This window comes from Orycteropus afer, unplaced genomic scaffold (assembly GCF_000298275.1).
Source record: "Orycteropus afer afer isolate SDZICR_OR568_19922 unplaced genomic scaffold, OryAfe1.0 scaffold00244, whole genome shotgun sequence".
Lineage (NCBI taxonomy): Eukaryota > Metazoa > Chordata > Mammalia > Tubulidentata > Orycteropodidae > Orycteropus > Orycteropus afer.
This window is the reverse complement of record NW_006921831.1, coordinates 2,057,965-2,070,853: the sequence shown is the minus strand read 5'-3', so window position 1 is coordinate 2,070,853 and position 12,889 is coordinate 2,057,965. Positions and strand designations below refer to the sequence as shown.

Below are 12,889 nucleotides of genomic sequence, written 5' to 3'. Positions count from 1 at the left end.
ACCCACTGCCGTGGAGTCCATTCTGACCCACAGCGCCCCTAGAGGACAGAGTGGAACTGCCCACAGGGTCTCCAAGGCTGTCAGTCTTTACATAAACAGACTGCCACATCTTTCTCCTGCGGGGTGGCTGGTGGGTTTGAACCACCTCTTGGGTAGCAGCCAGATGCTTTAACCACTGCGCCACCAGACCTCCTGTATGGCAACAGAACAACCAGAACATAATGAAAAAGAACGCTGACACAAGGTGAAAAATGTCACTAACATCACCGATTGATTTGTGCAGAAATTCTGAGACATGAACTTAACTTGTCGTGTAAAGTTTCATTGAAAACACAATAAAATATCATTTGGGATAAACAAACACTTAGCTTGCTGAGACATACACACAAACGAACCAGCAGAAGCCTAGTGACCAGGGGAGAAAGTGGAACTCTTACCTGTCGGCTACGTCTCAAAAAGTCCCAGAGCCAGCAGGCGGGCCCGAGGCTGGGGAGAGCAGGAGAGTTAGGACTGGAAGCTGCCAGCTGCAGACCTGCCGGGAAGACAGGCTGGGCTCCCACCCAGGCCACCTGATCTGGAGCCCTGGGCCCGGAACGCTCCCTGACCACGAAGGCGGGGGAGTGAGCTGCCCTCCGTTCCAGCTTCTTCCTCACCAGGGAAACGCCTTCCCTGACGGGACTAACCGGGCCGTCTCTGTTCTGCTCCTGTGTGTGTGTCACAGGGCACCCGGCCGGCCGCATTTCTATCTGTTCCCGGTGGGGAGGGCACCGCATGAGAGGGGTGTGTGCAGACCACCCGTCCCGTGGCACCTGTGAGGAGTGAGTCACTGCACATGGGGGCTGGTGCCCACGACTGAAACTGACCCTGCTCTGCTTCTCTATGTGAGTCAAGCTCCGTTCCAACCAACGCTTGTGTCTAAGTCCCGTCTTTCTTGGCAACCTCGGACCCTGGCTTGACAAGACCCATGGCACATTATGCCGGCTTACCTAGAGGCAGGTCCCCCAAAGGCAGTGGGGCTTGTGACACCAGCCAGCACTGCACGGGGCCCTGGACTCACTCATCTTAAGGCTCAAACAACCCTGGGGGTCAATGCTACCAATATCCTTGTCTTAAGATGGGGTGTCTGAGACACAGAGAGGACAAGCCCCAGGGTCACAACACAAGCAGCAGAGGTGGGGGGCGAATCCAATCTTTCCGGCCCCGACATCTCCCTGCCTCAACCCCAATGGGGCACGGCCCCCTCTTCGGCAAGAATCTACCCTGAGCAGGTTCTGAAAGCCTTCATGCAGTCCCCACCCCGCAATGCGAGCTCCTGCACTGGGGGAAGGGCAGCGGCCCCCACGACACATGGTCAGCACAGGCCTGGCCCACCTTATCTCCTCGGCGGGGCTGTGGTACTTCCATTCAAGGGGCTCGGAGAGCGGCAGCAGCAGGTCATCATGGTTCGAGAGGGCAAAATCCACCCTCACTCGGGGGTAGGAGTCCACTCGGCTAGCCTGATGACAGAGGGCCCATGCTAAACTCACTGCCACCCAGAGACCCTTGCAAGCTCCAGGGTCCACTGAGGAACAGAACTGCACAAGCTGCTGGCAAATGCAAATCAAAGCCACAGTGAGGCCTGGTGGTCAATAAAAAAACAGGTAATAACAAGCGTCGGCAAGGATGTGGAGAAACTGGAACCTCTGTACATGGCTTGTGAAAATGCAACACAGTGCAGCTGCCGTGGCCAATGGTTTTGTGCTAAACACAGAGTCACCACGTGACCCGGCATACCACCCTGGGTGCATGAAACCACATGTTCACACAAAACCTGTACATGAGTGTTCACGGCATGAGCCACAGGTGGAAAAACCCAAGTGTCTGTCAATAAGGTGAATGGACAACATGTTGCAGACTGCTGGATGGAATATTACTCGGCCATGAAAAGGAGCATGGTCTAGATATGTGTGACAACACGTATGAACCCTGGACACATTATACTGAGTGAAACAAGGTAGTCACGAAAGGACAGGTACTGCACGATTCTGTACACATCAAAGTCCAGACTAGGGAAGTCCGTAAGACAGAAGGTAGGTAGCTGGAGGTTTGAGGCTGGAGGAGGAGACTATGGCGACAGCTAACAGAGATGGAGTTTCTTCTTGAGGCAAGGAAACTGTTCTACGATTGACAGTGGTGATGGCTGTGCTGCTGTGAGTGTAAGGACAACCACTCGTGGACACCATAAATCGGTACATTGCAAATCATCTCTCAAAAGAGCTGTTAACGGACTGACACCGTGGTGGGCTGATGGGCTCTAGCACAGTGATGACTGTGGGGCTGGTGCAGGACCGGGCAGGGGTCGTTCTGCTGCAGCTGGGGCTGCTGTGAGCGGAGCCGATTCACCGGCACCCAGAAACAACAAAGCCACTGAAAAATTCCAAGCGTAGGACCCCACTCCCTTTTGAGCCTCACAATCAGCCCTGTCTGTGGGACTGCTGCTCTGTGGGGACCCCGTTTAACAGCCTATCTGTAGTCACGTCTGACAAAACGCAGAGCCCTTGGTTACAAGTGCCACTTCTGCAAGTCAGATACGGAATTGGCTTGGGTTCAGACTGGGGTGCTGGGTGCAGACTCACTCCCAGACCCCAACCCCCTGACCCGCTGTCCTGACAGCCCCTGGCTGCGTGTACAGCTGCCAGCCACACCACCCGCCCTCCACCTGGGGAGCCTTCCCTGCACCAACAGTGCTGGCTCTTTCGTCTGTTGTGTCCACACCCCGCCCCGCTCTGGGCTTCTTGGGGACAGGGATGACCTTTATTCATCCCGAACGCCCAGGGCTCAGGGCCTGGCTCTCAGCAGTGGCTCCAGGCAGCAGGGGAGCTGAGGACAGATGGAAGCCCTGGTGCCACGCCACCTCCCCACCCCCCATTCCCGTCCTGGGTCCTCACCTCCCGCGTCCCAGCCCTGCACCGGACTGGCCTTGGCAAAGCCCACCGCCAGCGGGTACATCGCCAGGCCTCAGGGGAGCTTTCCTACAGATGCTGAGCAGAACGTACCGCCAGATTCCGTGAGGAGATCTGTGCCCTGTGGCTCCGGACGTCCTCCAAGTCCAGGGTGGCCGTGAGGACTTCCTGGAGGATTCAAACAAACATGAGGAAAACCATGACTTCCTGTTTCTCCACTCCCACGTGTGATCCGACCACTTGGGTAGGTGTGCCAGCGGCACAGAGTCAGCCTGCTTCCAGAGCAAGGGCTGTGACCCTGGGGGCCTGGGGGCCCAGGGCCAGGACTGGCAGCGGAGTGGCCGACCTCAAGCCTTTCCCCTGCAGTGGCCACGAGGACCTCTGTTACACTCAGACGCTCGCCAGTAACCAGTTAGTCATGGCCAGTCAGAGTCCGGCAGGGGTGTCCAGAAAAGTATCTGTGGTGGTTAAATTTGTGTGTCAACTTGACTGGGCCTGGTTGAGTGGCTGCGAAGCTGGATGCAGTATTCCCCATGATGAGAGTGGCAATCAACTCCATGGTGGCATCTACCACAAGCAGCTGGGTAGCTGCCTTTGGGATGTGGTCTGCTTCCTGTATATAAGGAGAAGCCTTGGGAATGGACTCTAGCTTATGCCATGCTTGGACCCTGTGTGTCATTATTCAGCAGCCTGCCATGCTCTGCTAACATTATGGCCACCTTGGGACTTACAATGGACTTGAACTAATGGGCTGCTATGTGGTTTGGTAACATTGGGACTCTACCATTTTATCTGTTGACCTTGGGCTTGTTAGCCTCAGCAGCCAGTAGCTGCCTGAGTGAAGAGATGCCTCCAGCTTCAGTGGCCGGGAGCAGGAGGCAGAGCTGAAGCCCAAGGTCGAGGAGCTTTCACACCCCCCCTAGAGCATGGCACTTTGAATTTGGACTTAAAGCCTCCAAATTTTAAGAATAAACTCCTGTTTGTTCAAGCCACCCCATTTGTGGTGTATTCCTGTCAGGGTGGCACCAGGGAACCAGGACAGCATCCCTTCCTCTTAAGAAGAGACACGTCTCATGTCTCCGTGTGAAGATGGGATGACTGGTGCCGCTGCAACCATTCTGTGACCACGAGGCCAGGTGACCTGAGAAGGAGGCCAACCCAGAGAAAGGCCAGGCAGGAGAACAGCAGAGAGGTGGGGCCAGAGCCCCAGGGTCACCAGGGGTGACGATTCCTCACTGGAATGCAGCAAACATGCGGACTTCCACCACGTGCAACTTAACAGCAAAGAAAATAAAGAACAGAAAGATTCTAACCCCTAGGTATTATTCCTTATGAAAAAATGCTCAACTCAACTGTTACGGGCAGTCCCCAAATTCTGATCTGGTTCCGTTTCCAAGTCTGTCTTTATGTCGAGTTTGCACCTAACTCAGCAGTTAGGTACAGTCGTGTCTAATGTCAGGTAGTCACGTGTGTCTCACTGTACAGCATGTAGTTTACTCTTCTACACATTAAATATTAAACACTCCCAGAGGCACTCAAACATTAGCAATGTTTGGATGGACGTTGCAGAGCAGTACCGGTTTGTCATCAGAGATCACAGAATGTGCCTCCAGCTGTTGATGTCATAGGCTTTCCCGGGGCTGGGTCACAGCCGAGGCTGTACTCAGGATGGGCCTTTGTAAGCTGGGGAACTGCAGGTCCCAGGATATTGCTGCATGAAGCACAGAGCAAGACAGGGGGAGCTGCTTCTGTCGCCGCCCGGGGACGGGGACAGCTGCGGTCACCCCACCCTCCCTGGTCATGATTTCAAGACATGGGTGCCTTTGTTCACATGGGGCTAACTCAGGCTGGGACATGCTCACAGGACACGGAGGTCACATACCCTGGGGCTTCACTGTCACTTCCCAACATCATGGCCACCAAAACCATCACGCTAAAGACTCAAACAACAAGAAGCCACCGGAGGCTGCCAATCTTTACATGAGAAGGAGGTGCTGCTCCCACAGGAGCCGAGGGGAGACGTCCAACTCAGCAGAATACCTCCACGCACCAGGTTATGAAACACGCCCACCGCCCACCGGGCTAGGGAGCCCTGCTCACATGCTTAGGGAGCCCCATGAAAGGCCGCAGCAGACGCCTGGCCTGGAGCGGAGGAAGGAGAGGGGCAGATTCTGAAAGGACCCCGTGTCCCACAACATGCACCTCCTTAAGGGCAGCTCCCGGGGGAAGTGGCAGAATGGAGCCAGCTTTCCGCAACCCGTGCCCTCAAACTAACTAAGCTAAGCAGCGGTTAACACCAGCTCTCACTGAGGCACGCGCCTGCTGCCGGTGACTGGAGACCCCCTGCCGCCAGCATGTCACCCCGTGCCGGCTGCGCGTGGCTGGGCTGTGGAGGCTGGGCTGCTGGTGTGCCACACGCCAGCAGGGTCTCCCACGGGGGACAGGCTTCAGCAGAGCTTCCAGACTGAGACGGACTGGGCAGGAAGGCCCGGCGACCTACTTCCGCCAATCAGCCCATGAGGACACTGTGGATCCCACCATAGCGCTGTGGCAGAGCCGAAGACGGGCCCCCACGTGGGGAGGCCTCAGAATACGGTGGCCATGACAATGGGCTCGAGCCACGATCCTGAGGACGCAGGGCCGGGCAGTGTCTTGTTCTGCTGGACACGGGGCGTCGGGAGGCGGCACTGACTCCAACGTCCAATGTGGTTGGCGCCGGGGCAGGTCAGCCGACTGCCCCACACGGGGCCCCCAGCGGTGCTGCAGACAATGCCGACCACAGCCTCGTCAAGTGGGGACAAGCACGTTAGCACCAAGGCCCCACCCAAGGTGTCTGGGAGGATTCATTCCCGTGACACTCGCGTGCCCTGCTCTGGCTAAGCAGCCATGGCCACCACGGCCTCTGTGAATTAGCGCCGTCTGTGCGTGTTCCCGACAAAGCAAGTGCCAGAGGCAGCTGGACCCAGAGCCAAGATGGGCAAGGCTGCGGGAGATGCCACGGTGAAGCCCGCACTGCCCCCAAGCCGGGCATGCCGCTGTCCTCACGTGGCCTTCAGGCAGAGCAACAGGAGACTTTGGGCTGTGTGCACACTTGGGATTTACTTCCTTCGGGAGAATCTTCTTCTTTCTCTTTTTTGCTCATGAAAGCACAAGGAGCCCTGGCAGGGTGATCACTAAGAGCTCGGCTCCCAACCTCAGGGTGAGAGGTTCAAACCCACCAGTGGCTCCATGGCTCAAAAACTAGGCAGCTGCTCCCAGAGATTCCAGCCTGGGAAACCCCGTGAGGTAGTTCTACTCAGTCACATGGGGTGGCTCAGTCGGAATCGACTTGACGGCACCCAACACATTCAGAAGCCAAGTGTGCGTGGCTTTCTCTAAGGAGGCTGTGGGCCCAGTGGTTACAAGCCCCTGGCCATAAGCGGGCTGCTCAACCTGCCAGGAGGATTTGGTGGACTGTGGTCCTGGGCTTGGTCTCTGCCTTGTTCCCCTGCCCCTCGCAGAGCCCATGCGTCCTTGGCCTGCGATGGCGTCTCCCCGACAGCTCCCTGGACTGACTAGACCTGCCCCCACAGCGGCTGGGGTCAGTATGCCCCGTGCAATCCCCGGACCTCCAGAACACGGAGTCAGAGGCTTGGGATCCCTACCTCTGCCCCAGGACTAAGATGGCAGGACACTGGTCACAGGGGACAATGAGGACCAACAGGGATGGGCCACACACTGTTCCTGAACCCCACCCCCTGGCACATTACCACATCATCCAGGGAGAACTGGGAGCCCTGGGCGAAGATGCTGCCGTTCATTGCAATGGTGGCACAGCCGTCATAGTACAGGCGGTCCCCATCACAGCCCTTCTGATTGGCCAGCAGGTAGATGCCGCCACTCTGGAAAATAAGGTGCAGTGCTGGCATGACCGGCGGTACCCAGGCCACCACCTCCACCGGCCCACACCCACGCAACATGACCACAGTGGCTGTGTGACCGGCGGTGCCCAGGCCACCACCTCCACCGGCCCACAAGCACGTGACATGGCCTCGGTGGCTCAGTCAGCAGACTTTCTCTTGTCCCAAACCACCAGGTCACAGCAGCTCTCCCATCCAACAAGAAACATGCAGGCATACAGGAAAACAGAGCCTTTGTGTAGTGGCAGTCCATGGCCCTTCTGCAGTACCAGGCCACACACAGATGCCCACTTCCACCTCACAGCCACTCTCAGGTATCAGACAATCTATGACAGTCACAGACGGAACTGTGTCCCTTGAAATGCGTATTAGTGTCCTAACCCTGTCCCTTGAGGTGTGACTGCATATTCCGTGACCATTGTCTGTGACAATCTAGGACAGTCATGGACTGAACTGTTGCCCAAAATGCATGTTAGTGTCCTAACCCTGTCCCTGTGGACATGACTGTATGTCCCGTGATCACCCTCTGTGACAACTAGGACAGTCATGGACTGAACTGTGTCCCCCAAAATGCATGTTAGTGTCCTAACCCTGTCCCTGCAAACGTGACTGTATGTTCCGTGATCACCCTCTGTGGTAATACAGTTTGTGTGTCAACTTGGCTGGGCCTGGTTGAATGGCTGAGCAGCTGGATGTAGTATTCCTCACGATGAGATTGCCAATCAACTCCATGGTGGGATCTATCACAAGCAGCTGAGTAGCTCACTTTGGGATGTGGCCTGCTTTCTGTATATGAGGAGAAGCCTTGGGGAACGGTCTCTAGCTTATGGCACGCTTGGACACTGTATGTAGCCATGTCATCGTTCAGCAGCCTGCCATGTTCTGCCGACCTCAGGACTTTCAATGGATTTGAATTAATGGCCTGCCATAGGGTTTGGTAACATCGGGACTGTGCCTTTTTACTTGTCAACCTTGGGCTTGTCAGTCTCAGCAGCCAGCAGCTGTCTGAGTGAAGAAAAGCCTCTAGCTCCAGTGGGCCGGGAGCAGGAGGCAGAGCTGAAGCCCAAGGTTGAGGGGCTTTCACCCAGCCCCTAGAGCCTGGCACTTTGAACTGGGACTTAAAGCCTCCAAACTGTAAGAGAATAAACTCCTGTTTGTTAAGGCATCCCATTTGTGGTACATTCCTGTCAGAGTGGCACTAGGGAACCAGAACACACTCTGTGACAATTTGATGATGTTACTGAGGTCACACAAGACAGAGCGGCTCCTAAACATAATCCCTCTGAGTCAGAAAAGATGCAGACAAGGTGCGCGCACATCAGACACACAGACACACACAAAGACACATACACAGATGGACACACACAACACACAGACAGATGGACACACACAAAGACACACACAAAGACACATGCAGACAGACGTACAGAGACACACACAGACACACACAGAGGCAGGTGTACACAAAGACACATGCAGATGGATGGACGTACACAAAGACACACACAGACACATGCAGACACACACAGAGGCAGGTGTACACAAAGACACACGCAGACACACACAGACGGATGGACGTAAACAAAGACACACACAGACACACAGATGTACACAATGACACATACATAGACACACAGACGGATGTACAGGCACACATACAGAGACACGTACATACCCACAGACATACACAGGTATACAGACATGCATACCCAGAGATGTACACAGTATATACTCACAGACACATAGATGCACAGGCATACACATACTGACATATACAGACCCACAGACATACACACTAACATACATGTAGATAGAGAGAAGTACAGACATATAGACACACATACATGTAGACATATACACAGCCCACACAGACACACGTAGAGACCCAGACACACACACAGATGTATACACATACATACACAGAGAGACACACAGACACACACAGATGTACACAGACGTACACAGATTCACAGATATACACACAACCACACAGACATACATGCAACCACACACACATACGCACACAGATTACATACAGAAATTCACACAGAGACACACAGATGTACATGCATAAATGTACACAGACACACATACACAGACATACATGGAGACACAGAGATACACACAGAGACAGACACACACACAAAGGCAGACAGACACCATGTGTGGATCACCGACAAACTGAGGAAGCAGGGACGTGGCCCGTCTACAAGGAAGACCCTGAGGTGGTCAGACCCTGACTTGGACTGCCAGCCTCCAGAAGCGAGAGAAAATAAACTTCTGCTCTTTAAAGCCCCCCTCTCATGGTACTTTAAGAGACCAAGACAAGACTGAAAAGGCAAACCGATGCTTGTGAATTGGGGGCTGACGGACCCTGAGCGTATTCAGCGTCCAGGGACCACCAGAAGAACCTAGCGATCTGGGAAGAAGCCAGCCAGGACGCTCCTTCGAAGCGAGGATGGTGACACTGTCTCCTGAACGTTAGACCCGTTATCGGAGGGACCGTCCCTGGGGGAGGAGCTCACGCCGGGCAATGTCATTGAGAAAGAGGAAAACCCTCACTGAGACGGACCGACACCGCCTGCAACCACAGGCCCAGACACAAGGACTGTGGGGTGGTGCGGCACTGGGCAGGGTTTCATTCTGTTAGGTCTGGGTCACTATGAGCTGGAAGCGACTCCCTGGAACCTAACAACAACGAACCCAATCCTTAAGCACCAGCAGCCCTCAGCGCGTCTCCCACCTCAGAGAGAAAGCAGTCACACACCAACATCCCCACACTCGCATGACACCAGCGGACAAGAGGTGCATCCTGGCTCTCAGCCACCATGGCGCCCACCCCATGACACAGCGGGTGGTTGAGGGCCCCGGCCCAGGCTCCTGTCGGGGATGATGAGAGCCCCCATCTCCTGGGTGGCTGGGAGGATTAAGAGCGGTCAGAAGGGCAGCCCCAGGGGCTCGCTGGTGCCTGCCTGCTGACCATCAGTGATCTCAATCTCCCGGTGCTGCTGTGACAGACAGAACCCTGGGGGCTTTAATGAACAGAGATGTATTTTCTGACAGTTCTGGAGGCTACACGTCCAAACTCAGGGCACTGGCTGTAGGCACAGGTGCTCCGTGCGCGCCGGAAGGTCCCCGGCTCTTTGCTGCTTCTACTCCTTTCCTTGGCCTATCTGTGGAGTATGCACCTTCCTGTTGGTGCTTCCTTGCCTCTCTGCCTACCCTACCCTCTACACCTCCCAAGGGATGGTTTGGGACACACCCTGCCCTGACACAGCCGAACACAACAAAGAGAACGCTTCTCAGATGGGACTGCATCCACAGGCAGGTGTGTTAGGACCCAGCACATACGCTGGGACACAGCTCACACCTGCAGCACCAGTCAGTCTCTACCAAGCCTGGAACCTGGGCACTGAGCTGTGGGATGGACGCAGGGCCCGCCCCGTGGTGCATATCCCGGCCGCCCACCTACCTTGGCGGTGGCCATGGACACCAGATCCACCCTGGTGTGAGCTTTGCGTAGCACGTGGTGGCTGCCCGAGGCATTGGTGAAGATCTCCACGCCGTCCAGGCCCATGTCGATGTGTGGGCTGTAAGCAGAGGCGAGGAAGAGGAGGGACAGTGATGCCTCCTCAGGTCCCCAGGGCCACCACCCACAGTGTCCAGGGCGAGGTCAGGGTGGCTGGCAGGAAGGAGGGGCCGACCTGTGGGGTGTCCAGAGCTCCTCGCAGATCTCAGTCCCGATGCAGGTGTCCCGAGTGGCCAGCACAGCGTCCCCAAAGGGGACAGCCTCCTGCAGGGGGGGAAGGTGCATCTCTGACCAGTGCACACGAGACCCTTGCTCAGTGTCTCAGACACCAGCCCCGATGGGACACCCCTCCCCAGCCCACTCCACAGCCCGCCCCGAGAGCTGCAGCGTCTGTCCAGAGGGGTCCAGGGAACCCAGACGGGGCGTGGTCTCAGCAGGTGATGTCAGCAACCAGAGGGCCAGCAGAGGCACACGTCTGCTTCTGTGGTTTGTTCAGTCACTCGTTCACTTTGCCGGTGCTCACCCCGCACCATGCTGGTCCCTGAAGACAAGGGACAGTAAACATCATGGCCCTGGCCTCAGGGGATTTCAGTCTAGCAAAGGAGTCAGATGCCGAGATGTAACGAATGTAAGTGAACTATAGGGTGTCAGAGGTGGGTGTGAGCCAGAGAGAAACACAGCAGGACAGGGAGTCCTGGGTGGAGCAGACGGTGCACGTGCTCAGCTGCCAACTGAAGGGAAGGGAGTCCACGCAGAGGCCCTTTGGCACAAAGGCCGGTGACGTGCGTCCAAACCCTCAGCTCCCGGAAGCCGTCTGGGGTGCAGCTCTGCTCCGACACACGCCAGGAGCCGCGAGTCGGAGGTGACTCCACAGCAACCGTGTAGGAGCAGGAGGCTGGACGGTGATGTCAGTGTGTGATCAGGGAGGCCTCTCAGCAGGCAACGTCAGAGCAGAGTCCAAGGGAAACGCGAGCGAAGGGAGTTATCACAACTGTCCTCCTGGGCTCCACCCGGAAGCCCAGACCTGCTGGCTGTGTTCGCCAGGTTTGACCGTGGGTTCGCACACATTCCGAGTGGATGTTCAGACTTTCGGGCTGTGTTTGGCAGAGGTGGATCCCAACAGGAAGAGGCAACCCTGAGAACTCCTCATGCGGAAGGAGAGAAAGCCCATGTTCTGAGCAGCCGAGGCCGGAGCGCTCCAGACACCGACGGACCAGAACGTTCTAGGTGCTGACAGGGCTGGGGCACTCCAGACACTGATGGACTGAGATGCTTCAGACGCCGACAGCCTGGAACGTTCCAGATGCCGTCAGGCTGGGACACTCCAGATACCGACGGACCGGAACATTATAGGTGCTGACAGGGCTGGGGCACTCCAGACACTGATGGACTGAGATGCTTCAGACGCCGACAGCCTGGAACGTTCCAGATGCCGTCAGGCTGGGACACTCCAGATGCCAGTATCTAGATACTGATGGCCAGAACACTCTAGACGCTGACAGGGCTGCCTGCCCAGGACAATGACCTCTGAAGCTGTGTCTCCTGTGTTCACACGATGGCACCTGCCGCCCAGCCCCACACAGACCCTCACCTCCCTGCCCACCACAGTCAATGGCGACAAAGACAGGCCCCTCCCCGAGAACCTGAATTGGGGTTGTGACATTCTGATCTCCATCCAGAGAACTTTAACCACAAGCAGCGTGAGCCCCGGTGGCAGACGGCCATTTCCACAGCACAGGGGGTAAGCGGTAGAGAGAGCTGGTCCCATGGAAGGAAGGAGACAGGGCGGCATCCATGGGGAAGAAGCCGTGAAGGAAGACAGAGGAGGCGTCTGCCAGGCCCAGCTGCATTTCTCAGGAACTGCCCTCCTTGGTTTGACTGTCACACAGGCTAGCTCTCGTGGTGGAGGAAAACTGAAGTCGTCAAAGGTTTCATTCCACTTGGGTCAACAGCCAATGTCCGTGGAGGCCGTAGTCAGGAAATCAAAGGACACATTACAGCAAATCTGCTGCAACAGCCCTCTAAAATTCTGAAAGCAAAGACATCACCTTGAGGACTAAGTTGGGCCTGACCCAAGCCTCAGGCTTTTCAATCATCTCACACGCATGGGAAAGCTGGACAATGAATAAGGAAGAGTGAAGCGCTGATCCACTCGGACTGTGGTAATGATGAAGGGCAGTGCATCCCTGCGGACGGCCAGAAGGGTCCACAAAGCCGCCTCAGAGAGACCACCGGCATGCTCCCAGAAGCTGGTGGTGAGCCTTCAGCTCACTGCCTTGGGTCACGTCATCAGGAAACACCAGCCGCTAGAAAAGACTTCGTGTCTGGCAGGGTGAGGGTCAGCGGGAACAGGGGACACCCTCCATGAGACGGACTGACGCCAGCCTCCAGGATGGACTCCAACACACCAGGCAACGTGAAGACGTCCCAGGACAGCAAGTGTTTCCTCCTGTTGCACCTGAGGCCATCACACCAGCTCGGCAGCTCCACCGCCAGCAGCCACCACGGTTTCTGATCCA

The 12,889-nt window shown here is 56.2% G+C and overlaps 1 protein-coding gene across 1 annotated transcript in view; it reads right to left on the bottom strand.

Annotated features, from left to right (window-relative positions):
* NADSYN1 (NAD synthetase 1) overlaps positions 1 to 12,889 on the bottom strand; it is a 38,593-nt gene that overhangs the window by 10,933 nt on the left and 14,771 nt on the right. The window contains exons 7-12 of the mRNA XM_007949271.2: positions 10,546 to 10,634; positions 10,314 to 10,431; positions 6,692 to 6,823; positions 3,036 to 3,110; positions 1,372 to 1,496; positions 438 to 486 (exon numbers count right to left, since the gene is read on the bottom strand). Of these exons, the coding sequence (XP_007947462.1) occupies positions 438 to 486; positions 1,372 to 1,496; positions 3,036 to 3,110; positions 6,692 to 6,823; positions 10,314 to 10,431; positions 10,546 to 10,634 (588 nt within the window). The remainder of the gene's footprint in view (positions 1 to 437; positions 487 to 1,371; positions 1,497 to 3,035; positions 3,111 to 6,691; positions 6,824 to 10,313; positions 10,432 to 10,545; positions 10,635 to 12,889) is intronic.